This window comes from Zosterops lateralis (genome assembly GCF_965231275.1).
Source record: "Zosterops lateralis genome assembly, chromosome: 6".
In the NCBI taxonomy this organism is placed as follows: Eukaryota; Metazoa; Chordata; class Aves; order Passeriformes; family Zosteropidae; genus Zosterops; species Zosterops lateralis.
The window spans coordinates 37,912,383-37,933,974 of NC_139761.1; the positions used below are offsets into that span (position 1 = coordinate 37,912,383).

The following is a 21,592-nucleotide window of genomic DNA, read 5'->3' on the forward strand; positions in this document are numbered from 1 at the left end:
GTATTGACAGCACTATTAGAATGAAATGTGTAGTTCAGCAGCCAAATTATCATTCTCTATTTTCCTTGGTTTTGTTAATCTTTCAGATGGGAACAAGCACGAGAAAACTTGATGGGTTAAGAACTTCTAAGATTTGGGGAACATAAGCTTGATAAAATAGACTATTTCCTATGGAAGGGACCTACAACAAGCATGTAATCCAACTGCCTGACCAGTTCATGGCCAGGCAAGTTAAAGCCTGGCATTAAAGACATTGTCCAAATGCCTCTTAAATACTGTCAAGCTTGAGGCATCAACTACCTCTCTAGGAAGTTTGTTCCAATGTTTGACCACCCTCTCAGCCAAGAAATGCTTCCTAATATCCAAACTAAACTTTCCCTGGTGCAGCTTTGAACCATTCCTATGTGTCCTGTCATCACTGGATACCAGGGAGAAGAGTTCAGCACCTTCCTCTCCACTGACCAGCTGGTAATGCTGTGTTTGATGCATCCCAAGATGCCAGGGCACAGTGCTGACTCCCACTGAGCCTGCTGGCAATCAGATCCCTGTCTGCAGGGACTCTCCCAATATATACTTGTGTCCCATGTTATTCCATCCTCGATGCAGAATCTGGCATTTCAACTTGGAACATTTCATCTCATTAGTTGTAGCCCAATGTTCCAATCTATGTAGATCCCTCTCCAAGGCCTCTTGTCCCTCAAGAGTCAGCAATACCTCCCAAGTTTGGTACCATCAGCAAGCTTTCTAATGGTGCATTCAACTCCTTCATCCGTATTGTTGATAAATATACTGAACAGAACAGGCTCTGGAATTGAACCACAAGGAATACCAATGGTATCCCTCAACTGGTGCCAGTTGCCAGCTAGATGGATGTAGCTCCATTCACTAGAACCCTTTGAGCTCTGTCCTTCAGCCAGTTTTTCATCCAAAGCACCATAAACCAGCTTATCCCACAGATGGGCAACTCTTCTAGAAGGATGCTCTGAGGGACAATATCAAAAAACTTACTAAGATCCGGAAAGAATGTGACCAGCAGGACCAGGCCATTGATTGTCCCCCTGTACTCAGCACTGGTGATTTCATGCTTCAAACCCTGCATTCAGTTTTGGGGCCCTCACTACAAGAATAACACTGAGGTGCTGCAGCATGTCCAGAGAAAGGCAATGAAGCTGGTGAAGGGTCTGGAGCACTAGTCCTATGAGGAGCTGCTGAGAGGGCTGGGGTTGTTTAGTGTGAAGAAAAGGAAGCTCAGAGGGGACTTTATTGCCCTTTACAAGTACCTGAAAGGAGGTTGTAGTGAGGTGAGAATTGGTCTCTTTCCTCTGGTAACAAGCAACAGGACAGGAGGAAATGGCCTCAGGTTGTACTAGGGGAGGGTTAGATTGGATATGAGGAAAAGCTGCTGCACTGAAAGAGTGGTCAGGCATTGGAACAGGTTGTCTGGGAAAGTGGTGTAGTCTCCATCCCTAAAGGTAAAGATGTGTAGATGTGGCACTTAGGGACGTGGTTTAGTGGTGGACTTGGCACTGATGGCTTAGCAGTTGGACTTGATGATCTTTGAGGTTTTTTCCAAGCTAAAATTCTATGATTCTATGATTCTATCATTTTGCTGGGATTTTTAATCACATGATCTTACTTTTTTTTTACTGTGGACAGGTTGAGGTGGGGTGAGACAACTTCCAAAGAAGCTATTAAATAAGGATATTAGATACTTAATGAGACCGCTCTATATAGACAAGATTTTTTACTGAATAGGAACAATCTCTTTCTTAGAAGAGCATTTTTTCTCCCTTCATTCTAGTCTTTTAACTTCCTCAGTAAATACAAATGGGTTTATGCTGTCTGTTCATAGACTTAAAATCTTCTTCAAAGGCCTGGATTAAATGTTATTCGATATCGCTATAAAAGCTCTAAGTAAAATCTCTAATTCAAACAGTTTTATTTTTATGTAAGTTTTAGCATTCCAATAGTTTCTCTCAAAATTTCTGTTTTGAGAATTCGGTATGGCAAACCTACGCCAAATGACAACATGCCTTCCTTAGTACCAGACCAAATCATCCTATTGCCCTGAAGACCAAAGGTGGAAAATGACCATGTAATGTGCATGCAATAAGTATACCAGTGTAAACCACTCTGTAGTGCAGTTTTGCCTGGGGTATCATAGTCATGCTATTTAACTGGAGTTTATTTTCATGTTCTTCTGGTTTCAGTTGTGATTGCTGATGGTGTTACTATCCCTAGCTGCTTCCACAGCTCCCTGCATGGGAGGTGCTTCTTTTGCCTTTAGGTCTTTTATCTCAGCTCTTAGGAATCCAACCTAGTTTCAGAGATAGGTGAGAGAGAATCTAGCATTAAATGCTGGAATAAGTAGGTGTGTGTTGGGTTTTGGTTTGTGTTTTTGTTGGTTGGTTTTTCTGCTGGTGTTGTTGTTGTTGTTGTTGTTTTTTAGGAGGCAATCCCTCCTTCTAAACTTTTGCTTCTCTAACTAGCACAGTCTTGGACACAGATGGCCTTAGATACTGAAAGCATTCAATTACACTGAAAATAAAGATCAACATCAGGAAATAGGTTGTAAACTTCAGAAGTCTGTGATTAAAAGTTTTCTTAAGTTTTTCTCAACTTAAATAACTGTCTTAGGACAGAGTACATTTTTTTTTCTTGGTAACCTGTACAGTGCTGTGGTTTTTGGATTCAGTATGAGAATAGTGTTGACAACACACTGATGGTTCGATTGTTACTCAGTAGTGCTTTCCCTAAGCTGAGGGCTTTTCAATTTTCCATGCTCTGCCATGAGGAGCTGCACAAAAAGGTGGGAGTATGGCCGGACAGATGATCCAAACTGGCCAAAGGGATATTCCATACCATAGAATGCCACGCTCAGCATTTAAACCAGAGGAGTTACCTGGAAGGGAGTTGACTGCTGCTCAATGATAGCACATTGTGCATCACTTTTTCTCTTGGAATTTATTTTTCTCTCTCCCTCCTCTCATCCTTACTTTATTATTAGCTCCCCCCCCCCAATTATTAAACTATTCTTATCTCAACCCACAAGGCTTACCTTTTCTTTCCAGTTCTCCTCCCTACCATGATGGGAGTTGAGGGGAGTGACCATACAGCTGCATGGTATTTAATTTGTGGCTGGGATTAAACCACAACAATAACTGGTTTCATCTGCACTGGGATCACACAGGAGAATATCCTGAATATATGGTTCTTGAGACCCTTCCTAGCTTCTCTGCTCAAAGCATTTGTTCTGAAAGCTATGTACCTTCTGCTGCTCCACTCATCTCTAATGGATAACTTGATGTCTGACCTAACAGCTTATTTAAATGTTTATTGCACTGGGTCTGGAGATCACTCCATGGGCACAAAGGTAGTTATGCCTTTGATTATTTCTCTGGTTAGTGATTGGATCTAAGGCTCTAATGGAAAACTCTTGGAGGACCCAGTTACAGAAGCTTCCTTTTCTGCAGCTGTACACCCTGCTTTATGATACACACTTTGTTTCCTATGTGCAGCAGCAGAAGTGCTGGTGTCTGTATCTACCTAGCTCCATTTCCTGTTACTTCAGGAGCAAAACTCACCCCACGTTTAGGTAGTGGATAGTCAGTTGCATCTCTTAAGGCATGACCACAGTCACCTGCACCTTCTGTTCACTCTCCTCAGAGACTGACAACCACTGGGCTCAACAGAGGCTGTTCAGGATATGAACAGCAACAGGCAGGTGTAAAGTGCTGGTGCCTGGAGGTGGCAGAGTTGCTTTGTTTTGATAAGAGTACTTGGTCCCCATATCTTGTTCTATTTTTCTCCTTATCCATCAGCTTTACCACTGAGCTGGTTTGCTACACTGTCTGTTTCTGAGTAATGTTTGTTGACCAAAGATTTTTATTTCTATAAAAGCATGACTGAGTTACCTGGTCATTCTCATTTATTCTCACAATTGTTATCTTGAAACAAAAGTGAATAATAAAGTAACATTTTTCGCCCTTGGTTAGTAGTAGTAGTGTATGCTCAGGTACCTTGGAGTGGGCAGATGGTGCACCCTTCTGTAATTGCATGTTAATTTTTAAAGCAGAAAGTGGAGGAAATGAGATTTTTAGTGAAAGAGCTTCACTTATTGCACTACTGGAAAGAACAGGTCCATGCAAACCAAACAAGCAGTGGTATTGGTTGTGGTCTTTTTCTGTCTGCTTAATGAAATAATCTTGTGAGGGCTTGCACTAACTGTGTAAGATATTGTTGGTATTAAATTTGGGTGAAAAATGCATGGTCAAACATCTTCATTCATCAGAAAGAGACCAAACTAACATGATTAAATCCTTTTAGTGCCTCATTTTTGCAGTTGTAAATGTCTTGAAGTATTTATTAGGAAAAGAGAATGCAGCTCTATCTTCATGAAAAAAAAAGTATTTTTCTTTGCCCTAGTTTAACAAAGCACTGAAGCACAGACTTGAATCCTTTGGGAATTACTTAAGGGCTCAGAGCCGTAAATCCCATTATTGAGGATTTAGGAGTAGATTAGATAACCACAAGAGGTCATAGTTGCTTCACAGATATAAGAGAGGAGGTCATATTTGAAAATCTTTTCTCTTTAGAGGAAAGCTGCCAAAAAAAGAAGGTTGTTCCTCGTTCATAGAAAAAAGCTGAGCTTGACATGTGTATTTCCAATGTGAAATGCATGCGACAATAGGCATGACACACAAGAAAAGAACAGTTTGTTAAAGAGAAAAGAGTACAAATTCTGCTTTGTATTGGGCTACTTGTAGAATTTTTAAAGTGGTTCTCAGCTCGTTGAAGACAATCCTTTTCTAAATCCATCTATTCTATAAGATTAGCCAAAGAATTAATTCAAATTGTATTTTGAAGATTGATTTGATATCTGATCTGGTTGTCATACCTCCTGCATTCTAAAGCAGTTGCCTTCTGAAGCAACTGCTTTATAAATCTAGTATGGGTAGTAAAAGTAGCCATTTTCACTGTTAATAATTTTCTGTTGTTTCTATATCTTATGAGTAGATCACATGGATAAAAATTTCTTCTACTTTATTTCAAATCTGCTTGCAATACATATTTAAACTCCAAATGTGGAGTGGCAAAATGCCAGAATCACTTTCTGACTAAACATACAGCTCCTACTAGGGTCAAATCATCCTTCTGGTCTTCAACATATTCAGTTCAGACTTATGCATGATTGCAGGTACCTGTGTCTAATTTAGTAGCAACAGTGAAGTATTGCCAGCGGTTCACAGCAGCCAAAAGAGATAATGCAATATTCTTGTTGATGTAGTACTGGCAGAAGAGGATGAAAAAGAAAATACAGGAAAAAAATTAAAAGGAAGGAAATAAAAAGGAAGGCATCTCATTGATCCTGATGTATTTTGAAAGATTACCATGCAAGGGGAGGACACTCCCTGACTTTTTATCCACAAACCAGAGGCAAAGCAGTGACCTCTGATCCTCAGTGCTTCATTATCGTAACTCTCAGCTTCCCTCTTCCGTGTCTTTCAGAAACTGATAATCTTCCTCACTGCTGAGGGGGAGGAGTGAACACAAACTTCCCACCCTGAAAGTCTTGGAAGTTCCTGCATTTTCAGTGCAACTCTCTGCCAGCAGTAATTGTTCTTCTTGTGGATGCAGACATCGAGGAAAATGTGTTTCTGTTTCTCTGCAGCTCTGTCACTAGAAAAGAGCTCATAAAGGAGCTACATGTGCTATATTTTTAACCCTCCCTGTGAATTGTTAGGTGCATGGAAATGCAGACATGTTCCAGTGTTTAGGACTTAAATTCAAAGAAGCAGATGCCTGGGAACCCATCAGTGTACAGCAGCAAATATTTTGCTAGAAGTGCAGAGTCCTCTTGTTTAAGAGGTGCCAGTGCACATGCAGAGCTCTGGTGGCACAGAGCCGTGTACCACACCCATGTGCAGCACAGTTGATACCCCCAGTGCACTCCTGGTAAAGCTGCAGTAGATAAGATGCTGTGCTGTATGTGACAGCAAGATTGTTGTGTTCCATTGGCTAATTACAGAGGGAGATTGTCCCCGGTTCTGACAAAACTATAGTATATTTTTTCATATGTATTGATTTGATTTCTTTTCTGTTTCTTTTTCCTTATTAGCCACTTACACAGAGCTGCCAGAGGAGCTATGTCAGCTGGCAGACATGCAGAAACTGAGAAGGGAGAAAGCAATAGAAGACTACTGAATGAATGAGGATGGTCTTTTGATCAAATCAGCCATGGAATTTAATAGAGAGAAAAAATCCACAGAAGGATAGAAACTACAGAGATGATGAAGATTGGTTTCCCACAAAAAAAAAAAAAAAAAAGCAGGGTCTCAAACCACATCCTTCAACAATCAAGGATATACTTTATCAAAGCAGAACTTGAAAATCAAATTCGTGTGGTAAAATCTGTGGAAAAAGGGGCTATTTGCCTTGCAGAGGTGTCAAATAAAAGCTCCTGACTTTACAATGACAAGTAATTCAACATTCCATTGTTGAATGGAAATAATGATGGTATGTCTTTTGGAGAAAATTCCTGCTGTGTCTGACTGTTCTTCTCTACGTCTATTTTTGATTTCCATTTATTCCAAAAGCTATTTTTGATTTTGAAAGAGTGGCTTTTATTTTTCTTGCATCCTTAAACTGTAGTAGTTCTTTTGTTACCTGTTGCAGGTATGTAAAATTCTCATTAGAGCAGCTTCCTGCTGGAAGTTGCAGACCGACACCACCATTGTTTGCCAGCGCTGCCACATCCAGCTCACGTGGGTAAGGCTGTAACACCACTATGCTGTGTAAAAAACAGTTTAGAACATGTAGGGCAGTCCTTCCCAAGCAAAATAAGGTATTGAGGCAAAACTACTGCTCTACCACAGGACAAAATTAATGTAGGCTGTGCCACAGCCTTGGAACAAGTTTTCTGACATATCAGTGAACACTGATGAATGTAGAATGGAGAAGAATGGAAAAGGTTAAAGGCCGCTGTGCCAACCAGACTACAGTCCAGGAACAATCTGGGCATCTGGCTGCAAAGGTGGGAATAATAATGACACCAGCTTGGAAGAGATAGGACATCTGCATCTGAGTACATGCCACTACCTGTTTGAGTTGGTTTTCTTTGGATGTAAATTGGTGTGACTGTGTTTAAGATGGATCTGAACATTTAAAAAATTATTTTAGGGGTAACATGTTGGTTTTCTGGTGTGTTGGGGTTTTTTACCTCTCCCCACAAAGTACTAGATCAGCAGTATTTAAATAGGTCTTTATTTGAAACTGGAAGTCAGACTTGCTCGCTTTGCAGTGACAAAAACTGCCAAGGTTTTCTCCTTGCCATTTCACTGAAGGAAGATTTTTCCAAATAGTAACGGGTGTTATCATGGATCAGTGGGGTACAATGTGGAACATGTACGTCTTAACTTCTGTTAAGAGACATCCTGAGCACTTCAGTTATATTTCCACAACAAAAATCATCTGGGTCCATCCAGTCCTGTTACTAGACAGAAAATGGTGACGCATCAGGTAAGGGAAGGAGGGGGGGAAGAGGATCTGAGAGATGAAGGCATCAAGGCTGGGATATAGAAGAATGGTATGGAATGTCTGTACAGGATACAAAGTAATTGCTGGGGCTACCCCTCTTGGTAAGAGACTGAGGTGCTTTCTCAGCCTCTTTCAAGGACTAAATCTCTGACTGGAACGGCCTTATCATGGAATAAGGATTTCCAGAGAGCGACTTCACAGTCTAATTGCATCTGTGCCACTGTAATGATGCAAGCAGCAAAACTTCCTTGAGTAAATATAAGTACTGCTTTCCCTTTGGTTCTCTTTTGGGAATGGCATAAAGAAAAGAAATATATTGGAATGGAGTCATCACTCTTTGATGCACAAGACTGAAAATTACTTTCTTAAGAAAAAAGGGTGGTTTTTTTAATGGTCCATCAGCCATAGTGATGCTGCTCAGTGCCAGCTCTGTTTGTCTGAGCATGGTACTGACATGGAACCAAATCATGCACGCTGCCTAAACAACACAATTCCCAGCTGTACTCAGGGATACAGTTAGCATCACTAAGGACAACTCTAGTGAAGTTTTACTGGAGCAGTAGCAATGGTCTTATTTTTATATCCTAGCAACCGTGTGTGGTGGTTTAAGCTCATCTGGCAACTAAGCACCATGAAGCTGCTCCCTCCTGCCCTGACCCAGTGGAATGGGGCAGAGAATCAAAAGTAAAACTTGTAGTTTAAGGTAAGAGCAGTTAAGTAATTGAAAACAAAGTAAAATATAGTAATAAATAATAAGAATGATAAAAAGGGAAAGAAAAACAAGTGATGCACAATACAGTTGCTTGCCACACACTGACCAAGGCCAGGTTCCCTTTCTGAATCCAGATGGGCCTCATTTCCAAGTAGCTGCGCTCAGTTACACTGGCTGTGATGTCTCCTATAGTGTGTACTATCCCTCTGTCAGTTCAGGTCAGCTCTCCTGGCTGTGCACCCTCCCAAGACCTTTTTTCCTTCTCAGTGGCACAGGATGGGACACAACAAAGGATAAACCCGCCTTAGCAAAACTCAAAACATGTTTTTTATTCTGAATGCAAAACTCAGTACTGTGCCAGCTGCTGAGGAATTAACTCCATCCCAGCCAAAACCAGGACACTGGTACCTACTGAGCGCTGCAGTAACACAGCTTAATAATGAAATACAGATTTTCATCACTATGCTGTTGGTGATCTGTACCAATCATCTATTTAAGGATTTGCTCTGAGTGTACTAGTGGGGTTCGGGAGGCAGCGGTGCTGAACAGCCGATGCCCACACCGCGTTTACAGTGCAAAGCATCTTCGCAATTAACCTTCAGGCCTATTTCGTCCAGAGCTCCTCTGCTGCAACTCTCAGTGCATGACAAAGCGAAAGCGGCAGAAGGCTCGTAGCTTCACCGAGTGCCCCCACGTGTTAACCCTGACGGCGCCCCGGTCCCAGCGTCGCCGGCCCCTCATCGCTCCCGTCAGCTGAGGGGGCTGCCGGGCCAGCATAAGCGGCCCGGCTGCCGTGGGCGGCCCCTGCGACCCCCCGAGGCGCAGGGCAGGGTCTCCCCGGCCGCCCCGGGCCCGGCGGTGACAGCGAGCGGCCCCCGAGCCCACCCCGCGCCCCCCGCCGCGCCTCAAGGGCGACCGCCCATCACTTCCGGGACGCGCCCGCCTCCCCGCGCCAGCATCGCGAGACCCCGCCCCGCCTCGCGCGAGACTCGCTGGCTCACCCGGCCGCCCGGCCGAGTCCCTTCGGCAATTTCCGTCACCGCCAGACCCTACCAATCGGCCGCCGGAGTGCATCGATGAGCGAGGGCCCCCCGCGGGGTCCCTACGGGGCCGAGCCCCGCGGTGCGGACGTGGGGTTCGTGCGGCGGCCGCGGCGGCGCGGGCGGGGCGGCAGAGCCCAGGCGCGGGGCCGGGGCGGCGGGCAGGCGTGCGGAGTTCGATTGATCAGGCCTGGGCATGGCGCCTCTCCTCCCCCCCGCCATGGCTCCCCGTGTCCCTGCTCCTCTCCTCTCAGTGAGCGAAAGTGGCCGCCGCCGCCGTCCCAGCGCCCGCAGCCGCCGCCTCCTCCTCAGCACCAGCGCGGGCGCCATCTTGGCGAGGCAGGAGCCGGGAGCGCCCCGCGGCAGGAGACAGGCAACGCCAGCCCCGGCAACGCGGGGCGAGAGGCCGGGTGGAGCAAGCGGGGGAGCGAGCCCGGGAGACACCCCCAGCCCCCCGCCACCGCCGCCGCCGCGTCGCCGCCGGGCCCGCCACCCAGGTAAGGCACCGCGGCCACCGCGCAAGGGCAGGCCGGGCCGGGGCTACTGGAGGCGGCAGCGGGGGCGCCGGCGGGGCAGGCCGCGGCTTCACCCCCGCGCCGACCGGCGGCCGCAGCAGCCGGGCCTCTTCTTAAAGAGACAGGCCCCTTCCCCGCCCTGCCCGCCGGATGCGCCCCGCGATACCGGCGGCCGTGGATCCGCCGTTCCCCCCCCCAACCCCGGTCCCGATCAGCGGCCGGGCCCCGCGGGGCTCCGGGGGGGGCGGGGGGGGCGGGCTGTGCGGGGGGGGCGGGGGCGCCGCGCGCACCTGCGGGCGCACGTGCGGGCGGTGGCGCGTGCGCGGGGGGGGGCGCGGGCGGGGGGGGCGCGCGGCCGGGCCGGGCCGGGAGCGCCGCGTCACCGCCCGCGGGGGCGCGCCTGCGGGAACGCGCCCGTGTCCCCCCCACCCCCATGCCCGTCCGGTGCCGTCAGAGCGCGGCCTCCGCCCCGGGAGCCGCGGCGGGCGGGCCTCCGTGTGTGTGTGAGGCCGCGTGGCGCCGCGCTGCCCGCAGAGCCCCGCGGGGCCGGGGCCGGAATAGCCACCGGCACCTGCAGGAAGGGGAAGGGGCAGGGGCCGCCTGCCACACTCGTGGCGTTGTTGATGGAAAGTGTCTCCCCGGTGCCCGTGAAACGTAGTTCAGCGCCGCGGTCGCGCTGGTGAATGCGCACTTGTCTAAAGCCGCGCTGTAGAGTCTGGTCCTGTTTGGCTGCAAACAGGTAGCCCGGTGCAATTTCTCTGTGTGACTCAATACAATTTCTGATCGTGATTTAGCGTTATTCGTTCTCAACACCGTCGCCCGTCTTCTGTGGAAGATTTCCCTCTCCGCGGTGTTGCAGATAATAATAAATTCCTTTAGTTTATTTTCACCTTTGCGTGAAGAAAATGGTGCGAGTCAAGTTAGCTTTTTATAGTGAAATGTTTATAATTCAGATTTTAGTTTATTTTCTTACAGACAAATCTACCGCATGGATCTGTACAGCACATGGGATGTGCCTGTGTGTATGTGACCAACACATTTTTAAACTTACACAGATAATTTTTGTTGTCACTCCTTTAGCGTGTATGTATAAGAGTGTTGTAACACCCAGAGGTTGGTAAGATAGTGAGGGAAAAGTACAAGGAACAGAACTGTAGCTTGAACCTTTTTCCACTAAAGGATATTGCTTGTTTATCTCTCACATGTATATTGGTGAAGTTGCTGAAAGTGCTGCCTCCCGATTCTTGATGGTTCAAATTAGCAAGTTTTGTTCCATTTGAGTATAATGTAATAAGCTGTAAATTCTGTAATAATTATGCTCTTTGACAGGCTAAACTACATGCTAGAGGTTGGTTTAGATGGCAAGTCCTCTTAGAGCTTTTTTTGGACATAGTTCCCTTTCCGTGGTCTGGGGTGGAGGGAGTAAAAACCAAACAAAACTGAAAATATCCGTGCAGTTGTTATTTTGTGTGCACAGAATGGCAAAGTTTGAGGGTAACTGTTGGTGCTGATGTGTAGAGCAGGGAGTATAAATGCATTGTCAGAGGCCTCCCTAAATACTATTAAATGCTCTTTTGGGACAAGAATTACTCTAACTGAACAATTAAAGAGTTAGGTTTGTTTTTCTGCTGGTTTAAACTTGGAAGCAGAGCTCTGACATGCCAACTTTTGTGTTCAGTATATTTGAAGGTATTTTGCTCTTTGCTATGTATATGCTTCTGATATACTGTTGTGTAGTTTTACTTTTAAATAATAAATTAGGCCCTATCTGTAACTGGGTTTTTTTGGGAATTGGAAAATCCAGAGCCAGTGCTCCACTGGCTCTTCTCTGTATTTCAAAGTGATTAAAAGGTGGAACACAGATCACTGAAATGCTGTCTCATTCCTTGGAAAACAATGTGAAACCTTACCACAAAAGCAGAGGAGCCAAGTAAAGCATCTAGCTTACCTAGATTTCGTTACTCACAAAAACAATTAAAATGGCTTTTTAATTCCAAACTCAAATGGTGTGAACTCAGAGTTCAGTTGTATATACATGAATTTTACTTGTTCAGCTTGAGGTTAGTGGAGGGCTTTGGGTTCATATGAAATGAAATTTTTTGAAAAGCCTGTAGTGTCTTACATATCCCAATTATATTTAAAACACAGCCATTAAAACAAAACAAAACAAAACAAAACAAAAAAACCACATGGGAATTATGTTTTGCTTTAAAATGTGATCTGTAGCTCTGGGAAATTGTTGTTAGTGTAACTATATATTTACCAAAGGAAGTTAAAATGTGAGTGGGGAAAGGAGAGCGTGTAATTCTCCTTCAAGCAAAATAGTTCTTCAAGTTTTTTATACCACTACAATTTTCTCTATTGGAGATTATATGCATATAAAGAAGTCTGAAAAAAATATGGCTAGCTGCTATTACTGTGCCAGTCTATGTTTTCCACACAGACCTTGACTGAGTGAATCTTCTGTTTGGATATATATATGTATTTGTGTAAGATTTATTCTAGAGATATTACTACTGGAAAATCTCACAGCATTAACTATTCTGCTGCTCCAATGAGGCCTGTATGTCTCAATTCTAAATTTCTTCAAAAAAGAAAAGTATTTTAGGGGTTTGCATAAGTTTAGAGAATCTGTCTTAATAGGTTCGTGTCAAATTGCGAAGCACGAAAAACCCCAGAAAACTGCTGAAATTGCAAGGCAGCTAAGGTGGCATGGAAGTTTGTATTTTTGCCCAGTTTTTAATCCTGCTATGGATAAAACCTTCAATGCTATAAATAAATGAGGAGTACATACATACTTACTGTGATTTCAGGTTTTTGTCCACATGGATATTTTGTCAGTGCTTACAGTGATGGGATGGAGTAGAGGGAAGAAGCTACTTCTGTGGGCTGAGATACTTAAACAAGTATTGGTGCTCACCTGCCAGCGGGTCACACTTCATACCCATGCACTTAGTGTGTGGTTGGCAGGGCTGAATTACTTTTACCTCCCTGATTTGCCTTGCTGAGAGGAGGTCCTGTGCATTACCTGCAATCCAGTACCTTTTACTTGCATGGCAGCTTCTGTTTGTGTATGTGCCCTCTGCTAGGACTGGAGTTACCATTATTTACTGTGATGGTTGATGTTAGTCATAAAGAGCGGAAAAACTAATCCTCTGGGCCTTATCTGAGGTGTAGAGGTGGCAGCAGCTGAAGGGAAGAAACACAAGAAACTCATGGATGAAAAAGAACTGCTTCAAACAGCTCTGCAAAGCAAACCCCATCCAGCTTGCAGCCAGGCACAAGAGCCAGATTTCGCACTTAGCACTTAAGAAATTCCTTTTTGAGACCAGTAAGAAAAGTATGCTGGACTTACATTCAGAAATATGCTGTGGATATTTGTTTAAATTGAGAGAATCTACTTTTGAAGTTAAGCTGCTTCAGGAGACCGCGGTCTTGTGGTTTAGTTGGTGCAGGTCAGTGGGCATAAAATGTAGAAACCTTGTTATAAAACCTAACTGCTCTCAGAAGATGTCCTTGGAGGATTCTTCTCCAGTGTGGGGAGTTTACTTACTGACTGGATGCTATAAATGGGCAGACTTGAAAAACCAAGAGTGAGGGAAGAAATCCCACACCTACATTAACATTAAACTAAGCAATGTGATTTAAAACAGGATAAGGAAGGCTCTTTCAGAACTGAACTTAGATATTAAAAAAATACAATTATTATGAAAATTATTTGCATGAAGTTGCTACATTCCTGCTGATATTTTACCTGTACTTTTAATAATTTAGTGGTCCATATGATACAATTAAATGGCTTAAGTGTGAACTTCTGATTGAGACTGCTAGAAGATTTAAAGTGCTAGCCTGGTAATGCAGAAGCTATTTATTTCCAAATGCTGGTTTTCTAAACTGTTAGAACTCTAGAGAAGAGGAAGAGAGAAAGAAAATAGCTGTTAAATTTGGTACTGAAACTTAACATTTAATTGGTATATATCAGTAGGAAAGTCATGATGGCACCAGGATTTCTCTGCAGCTTCTGCTCATTTTCCCTGTAACATATGAGTATTTACCTAAATGTTACCATCAGAAATGAAATGTCATAGAAAATCTGTATTTTTCCCTTTAACTGAGTAGTCAAAAGGATAGATTTGTTTCAAAAATGTCAAAGAAAGATGGAATGAGTGTCATCACCATGTAAATGCACTGAAGCAGTATGTTGGTGATGTTAAGAGTTACATACAGTAGTGGATCTGGCTGTGTGCCTCTCGTTGTTTGTTCCTATCTTCTCTCAGTTCAGTGTTTGATCAGTTCTTGCCATTAGAAATCTTTGTTAAAACTTAGAGTGCAATTGAAAGAATGGAGAATGAATTATCTGTCACTTAGCCTCTGTATTATTACTTTGATCAGCAGAGAAGCGCTCTGTGACTGTCAGCATATAAATAAATGAAAGGCTGAGTTAAATGTCTGAGTTATTCACTGTTCAGTATACTTGTGTAACACTTACTCTATTTCTTTTGGGCATTGTAAATATGTTTTAAGGGTATTGTTAAGCTCTCCCATGCTTATTTGTTTATTTGGTAGGCAGGATGCAGACTAGGAACTGTTTTGAGGACAAGAGTAATTATTCTTGTGTGTACAGGAGCCTTGTGGAGCAATTAAAATAGGAAGACAAGCAAAAGCATGTCTTTTTATATGGGTGAAATGCAGAGTAGTTATACTATGCCTGGTCAAGGAGGACTTTAATAAATGTGGAAATGCAAGGTTCAGTTTTGGGAATGTGGTTTTCTGCAAAGAGCAGACAGGTGAAAGATGCCATGTTCTGAGTTAGCTGTGTTAATACAATACATGCCCTTGTTGATGGATACGATTTTAAATTGAATGAGAAAAGGAATCACTATACTTTTTTTGCTATGATAATAGGGAGGGATTTTTGCTCTTGTAAGAGATGCAATTTTTATTGGTGCTCACAAGGAAAGGAAAACCCCTTTCACCTTCAAAGTGTTCTTTTCTACCACTTCATGAGTGATCTCTTCCATTAGAAGCACAAGTTTCATGTTTCCTCTCATTTTTTAACCCTTTTACTTAATTTCTTCAGAGAAAGGGTTGCCAGGCATTGGAACAGGCTGCCCAGGCAAGAGGTTGAGTCACTGTCCCTGGAGATATTTAAAAGGTGTGTGGATGTGGTACTTGGAGTTTTGTGGTGGACTTGGCAGTGATGGATTGGAAGCTTGACTTGATGATCCTAGAGGTCTTTCCCAGCCTAAAGGTTTTGTGGTTCATAGCCCTCTCTCTTGGAAGACAGTTCTTGATTTTAGCTTTTTTGTTTGGTTGGTTTCAAATGCCTGTTAAGCACTATGACATATGTAGATGAAAGTTGCTTGGAAAATGTGCATCTTACTGCCCTTTTCATAGGGAAAGCTTTCAGGTGGTGCCAAGTTCTGCTGGAAAAGGGTATTTGGTGACAGAGGTCAGTCATTTAATTGCTGTCAGATATGCAAAGACCTAATATGTAGAAATCTTCAGTATAAAAATGTTTTTTATCACAGAGCTGTTACTTTGCCTGACAAATTCTGGTGTGTTATTGGTTATTCTCTGTGGTAAGGTTGTTAACTCAAGACCTGATATTTATTTAAAAATAATACAATTTGCTCTTGTTCATGCACAGCCATTAGTCTCAAGACGAGAATCACTTACGATAGTTTATTGTAACTTTGAAGTTCTGAAACTGTTCTGTAATCTTGGAGGATAAAAGACTTAGAGAAGGTTAAATGCTGGGTTTTGGATTTGTATATGCAAAGACAGAACAACGTGAAGATTGGATACTCAATCTGCATGTTCACTTACATAAGCATAAAACAATTAAGTCGCTGATTTAACAATTGAACAAATATATAATGTCTTTCAGTAAATTAATGTGAAGTTGCTTCAGGTTCTGTAGTATTTTTAAGAAGTGATAGAAACCAGAAGAATCCTTCAGAAGAACAATTAATCTAAGTCTGACTGGTTTTAATTTGAGCAACCTGTTCTAGTGAGAGGTGTCCCTGCCTGTGGCAGGGGTTGGAACTAGATGTTCTCTGAGGGCCTTTCCAGCCTAAACCATTCTATGATTTATGTCCTGCACCAGAAGCAAAAGCTTTTTATTTATTTATTTGTTATTTGTAGATATTTAATATCCTTCACTTATACAGTAACAACTCTGGCTTTGGAAATCATGTACCTTTCTCACTATTGTAACAGTAATGGCATCTTTTATAGTCAAAGAAAAGTCAAATTTGAGTTGAGACAGCTATTACTGTAACAGTTGTCATGATGTCCTTTGTAGTTGAAGGAAGAGAAAACTGCAGTTGACAGAGCAATAAAATGTTTTGATACCTTGGTTTCTAGAGTATGTAGTGTGCAAATATTGCAGGGGTCTGTGTTTGGCTTTATTAAGAATCTTAAATCCAGAAAACAAAACAAAATCAAGTGGACAATTTTTACTAGTTGAAAAACATAATGCTAGAATACATTCTAAATTTGTAAATATTAAAAAGTATGTTGCAAATTGTTTTTATGTGGTTTTTTTTCTTTAATAAAGTAACAGTTGCACTTTAGAATGGAAGGGGTTTTGGTCAAGTATTTGTAGCTTGTTTGCCAACAGGTAACAGCTGTATTTTCAGTGCTGAAAGAGTAGCATTGCTTTAAGGTAAGGGGGAAATATTACAAGTATTCAGTAGACTACAGCTGTGAACTGAATGGTTAAAAACAACAGAGGAACAATATTTTTAGCAGTTCTTCCTTTTTGGAGTTAATTATTATATATATATATATGCCCTCTGTTCAGGGTTAAACATGTTATCTTTAATAATGGTGAAAGCTTTACATGCTTGAGGACTGTCTTCATAATACTTTGACTTTCTGTGTCACCTCTTGGATTATCATACTAAGTTAAAACAATGCTTGTTCCTATCAAACAGCAACCACAAAGTCATAAACCAGAAAACTAAGAATCTAGTTTTCTAGAGTGTGGTAGTACTGTGGTGGAAAGTTGAATGGCAATTTCTGTTTGTTTGCTATACCTATTAACTGCAACCCAAGTTTTTGCCCAGAATTGCGTTGGTAGATCTGTCTGCTGGCAAGGTTTGCTCCTTTAAGAGGAGTTGTGGTGCTGATGGCCGTTGTTTCCTTTTACAGCTGTGTGTTCAGAGGCACCTGTGCATGAGGAGAAGTTTGTTCTATGGCCTCGGAGCTGGGTGCCAAGGAGGATGGCAGCTGCTCAGAGCTGGCAAAACCCCTCTATCTGCAATACCTGGAAAAAGCTCTGCAACTGGATCAGTTCTTACGACAGACGTCTGCCATCTTTAACAGGAGTATATCCAGGTACCAAAAGCTTTTTTACTTTCCCTTGGGAGTGCCAAGGGATTCAATATTTTTATTATATTGTTCCCAGAGAACACCATATTAGGAATTTATCAGTTCATTAGAAACTTTTCTGCTTTAAAGGAGGAGCAGTCACTTGGATTGTTCAGCCTAGAGAAGAGGAAATCTAAAAAATACTATTAAATTTAATTACAAATTAGCTTTTAGTTCTGAAACAAAGCCTTTATGATTTCTTCTCTCTGATGACCACTAACAGGACCTGAGGGAATGGCATGAAGTTTTGTCAGGGGAGATGTAAGTGTAATGTTAGGGAGAGATTTTCTATCCAGAGGGTGGTTGGCCACTGGAACAGGTTCCCCAGTGAAGTGGTCACAGCACCAGCCTGATAGAGTTCAAGAAACATTTGGACAATACTCTCAGGCACATGGTGTCATTCCTGGAGACTCTCCTGTGCAGGGCCAGCAATTGGACTTAAAGATTTTTGTGACTCCCTTCCAACTTGGGATATTCTGTGATTGTGTGGAAGATTTTGGGCTGTGCTTCTCTCAGTTCATAGTGATAGTACAGTGTGTTACCACCTCATGTACGAATTAGTACAATGTTTTAAAGCTCTTTTTGGTAGCTGAGTGGCCAAAGCTTTCTTTGTCTGCAAAAAGTAGGATGATGAAGCCCTGAGTAGATTTTCAGGGACAATTACAGCCTTTAGTCATAAAGGAAATGGAAAGACTGTTGTCAGGTGCAGAATTTGTGTAAGTTGTAGCAATGAGGCATCATCAATGTGTGTTTCTGTCCCAAAACAATTACATATTTAATCTCATCAGTGTTTTGGAATTGTGGAGTTATGGAACTGGTAACTGAATGGACAACAGATAACAGATATGTTTACAAGCATGTAATAAGACCCACAAAAGGATTAGAAAAGGTTTATCTACATTTCTCACACATCCCATATATTGTGCTTCAGTTTGACTTGCATAGTTCATGCTTCTAAAACCAGATACCTAGTTCAGGACTGGAGATGCAGGTTGATAGCGTAGCCAGGCTGGTCTGATGATTAACTGTTGCTAAGGGGTTCATGGGAGATTATCAACAGCAATATTTCTAATGTGTCAAATTACATCTGAAGCTATCTCAGTTCTTAAGCCTTTAGACAAATAGGCAATGTTCTCATTTGAATATTTTCCTGTCATTGTCATTGTATTATGGATCTTCTTGCAGTGATGAAAGTGAAGATGGATTGGATGACAATCCTTTGCTGCCTCAGTCTGGGGATCCCATGATGCAAGTTAAGGAAGAGCCTCCAAACTCCTTGCTTGGAGAGTCTTCTGGAGCAGGGAATTCTGGGATGCTGAACACACATTCCCTGAATGGAGTACTCCAGCCAGGTGGGCATGTAGTAGGTTGAATGTCTGCTTTCTTTGGGTTAGTCTGGAAAAGCATAATTTCTTAAGAACTTTTTTTTTTCTTTCTCTAAACAGAACCAAAATCTGAAAAAGGGAGCTTGTATAATTTTTCCAAACTGAAGAAAAGCAGAAAGTGGCTGAAGGTAAGAATATTGGAAAGAAATGCAACTATTGTGGAATCTGAGAGTAGAGTTACCCACCTAGCCATTCTCAGTCATTTACCAGCAGTCCTGGCTAACCAAGGAGGTCTAAGTTGACTGAAAGTTTGCCAAGTTGACAGCCATTTACAAGAAAAGCTGGTAAGAGGACATAGAGAACTACAGAACTGTCAGCCTGTCCTTGTTACTCTCTGAAAGGTTGTGGACATCATCTTGAGTATCATCACACAGCATGTGCAGTATAACCAGGGGATCAGGCCCAGCCAGCATGAGCTTATGAAAGTTGGGTTCTGCTTGACTAACCTGATCATATTCTGTGACAAGGTGACCTGCCTAATGGATGAAAGGAAGGCTGTGGATGTCTGTCTAGACTTCAGTAAAGCCTTTGACACCATCTCCCGCAGCATTTTCCTTGATGAGATGGCTGCTCATGTTTGGATGGGTGCATGGTTTACCAGGTGAAAAACTGTCTGGATGGTCAGGCCCAGCCAGTGGTGGTGCCTGGAGTTACATCCAGCTGGTGGCTGGTCACCAGTGGTGATCCCCAAGGCTCAGTATCAGGCCTGGTCCTGTTTATTTTCTTTATCAGTGATCTGAGTGAAGGGATCAAATGCACCCTCAGTCACTTGCAGACAAGTTGTGTGGGAGTGTTGATCTGCTGGAGGGTAGGAAGGTGCTGCAGAATGATCTGGACAGGCTGGATCATGGGCCAAGGCCTATTACACGAGGTTCAACCAAGTCAGTGTGCTGCCCTTGGGTCACAACAACCCCATGCAGTGCTGCAGGCTGGAGGAAGAGTGGCTGTAAAGCTGCCCAGCAGAAAAGGACCTGGGGGTGCTTTTTGACAGCAGCTGAACATGATCCAGCAGTGTCCAGGTGGCCACAAGAAGGCCAAAGGCATCCTGGCCTGTATCAGCAGTAGTTTGGCCAGCAGGACCTGGGCAGTGATTTTATACTTGCTGTCATGGTGAAAGCCATGCCTTGAACCCTGTGTCCAGTTTGGGCCTCTCGCTATGAGAAAGACACTGAGGTGCTGAAGCAGGTCCAGAGAAGGGCAACGGAGCTGGGGAAGGCTCTGGAGTGCAAGTCTTAGGGGGGGCAACTGAGGGAGCTGGGGGTAATAAGCCTGGAGAAAAGGAGGCTTGGAGGGAACTTTATTGCTCTCTACAGCTCCATGAAGGGAGATTGTAGTGAGGTGAGGATGAGTCTTTTCTCCCAAGTAACAAGCAACAGGGCAAGAGAAATGTCCTCAAGTTGTGCCAAGGGAGATTTCGATTGTGTATTAGTAGAATTTTCTTCCTTGGGAAGGATGGTGAGGCATTAGCACAGGCTTCCCACGGAAATGTTGGAATCACCATCCCTGGAGATGTCCAAAAGGCATGTGGATATGGTACATGGGAATGCAGTTTAGTGTTGGACTTAGCAATTATTTTACATTCAGAATCTGAATTAATTTTAGTACACTGTCCAAATTAAACTAATGTGTTTTAAAATGTATTACATGGAGATTTGTGACTCAAATGAAAATTTGTTTTTAAGTTAAACTCAGTATTAGGTCTCAGTGAGGATGGCAGAGGAAAGTGGAATGGTGGCTTTATGTCATCTTTGCATTTTCACTGTATTGTAGCCATCTCAAATTAGCAGAAACATGTTGCCAAGAGGTCGAACAAGAGTCAGACTTGCAAAAACTGATACAGGTAGAAGTGGTAGAATAGTGGAACAAACTCCAAATTGGGGTAGGGAAGCCCCTGGATACCACACATCACAAAATACCCCTGCTGTTATCCTGGCTTTTCCCACTGCTGCTTTTCTGAGACCATAAACAAAGTGGACTAAAATGATTTCAGTATCACAAACTAACAGAAAACTACTTCCCTCCAAATTAGAAAATATGTATTGAATTCACTGCTAGACAGGTCTGCTCCTCAGAAAACTATTTTCTATGAGTCATTTTAGATGGACACTTTGTAAGTAATAAGTATCATTGTTGGGCCAGACTCACACCCCTTTATTAGGTTAGGGCTTAAGAGTGCTTTGGGATTTGGGATTGTTAAATTAGTTCCTGTTTATTCTTGTTAGAGTATCCTTCTGAGTGATGATTCCAGTGACACAGAATCACCAAGTGATGAGGATGGAGAGGAGGAAGAAGAATTTTCTCTTTCAAGGGAGGAACTTCACGATATGCTGCGATTACACAAGTATAAAAAATTGCATCAAAGCAAATATAGCAAAGACAAAGAGGTAAAAAGTCAGAATTTTTGCATTTCCTTGATTTTCTTTCCTTTAATTGCATTATTTTAACTGCTCTTATGTTTTTATCAAAACTCATAATTCTGTGGACTTGGAAAATACACTCTTTGGTAGATAGTAACTCTAACATCACTTTTAGACAAGGGTTATTTAATCAATTCCATACATAAAATGAAAGATGCTGTGAATCTGTCAGTGATGCATGTAACTTAGTACTAGCCCATGTTATTATAAAGCTTCCACAGTGCTCTCTCCCAGTCACTAGAGCAAGTATTCGGTGTTAGAATGCAAGGTTTGGATGATATATATGCAATGTATATGAAAATGGGGATGCTGCGAGTTAAATTCTAATACAGGTAGTAGCTGCTGTTCAAGTGTAATTATATGATCACTGAAGTGATGAATAGTAACGTGATGTTTACAGTCTTGAAAGGGAGTGCCTAGTTTACTACCTTGTCATTTTCTGTCATGATTTGAGGTTTTACTTGACTCTTTTTCTTTCTTTTTACCTTTTTTTTGTTTGTTTTGGATTTTCTTTTGATATTCTTTCTTTCTCTTAGAAGAAGATAGTCTGCTGCTTTTTTGCATTTTTCTTAAGCCAAATTCTATGGATTCTAGTAATTTATTTTTTCAG

General features: G+C 42.7%; 2 protein-coding genes across 3 annotated transcripts in view; both read left to right on the forward strand.

The window, feature by feature from the left end:
* The window catches only part of EXD1 (exonuclease 3'-5' domain containing 1), a gene marked incomplete at its 5' end in the record, with an annotated part of 14,662 nt that extends 7,945 nt beyond the window's left edge, over positions 1-6,717 (forward strand). Inside the window, 6 exon segments of the mRNA XM_083862613.1 lie at positions 3,191-3,373; positions 5,198-5,283; positions 5,536-5,612; positions 6,119-6,201; positions 6,205-6,243; positions 6,245-6,717. Coding sequence (XP_083718739.1) covers positions 3,191-3,373; positions 5,198-5,283; positions 5,536-5,612; positions 6,119-6,201; positions 6,205-6,243; positions 6,245-6,388 — 612 coding nt within the window. The 3' untranslated portion in view covers positions 6,389-6,717.
* Positions 6,718-9,683: 2,966 nt separating this feature from the next.
* Positions 9,684-21,592, forward strand: part of INO80 (INO80 complex ATPase subunit) — a 61,073-nt gene continuing 49,164 nt past the window's right edge. The window contains exons 1-5 of one of the 2 annotated variants that reach the window (XM_083863140.1): positions 9,684-9,785; positions 16,962-17,147; positions 18,366-18,532; positions 18,626-18,693; positions 20,788-20,949. In XM_083863140.1, the coding sequence (XP_083719266.1) occupies positions 17,005-17,147; positions 18,366-18,532; positions 18,626-18,693; positions 20,788-20,949 (540 nt within the window). In that variant the 5' untranslated portion in view covers positions 9,684-9,785; positions 16,962-17,004. Of the gene's footprint in view, positions 9,786-14,096; positions 14,959-16,961; positions 17,148-18,365; positions 18,533-18,625; positions 18,694-20,787; positions 20,950-21,592 lie in introns of those variants that run through there. The other variant, XM_083863141.1, reaches the window with a different exon arrangement.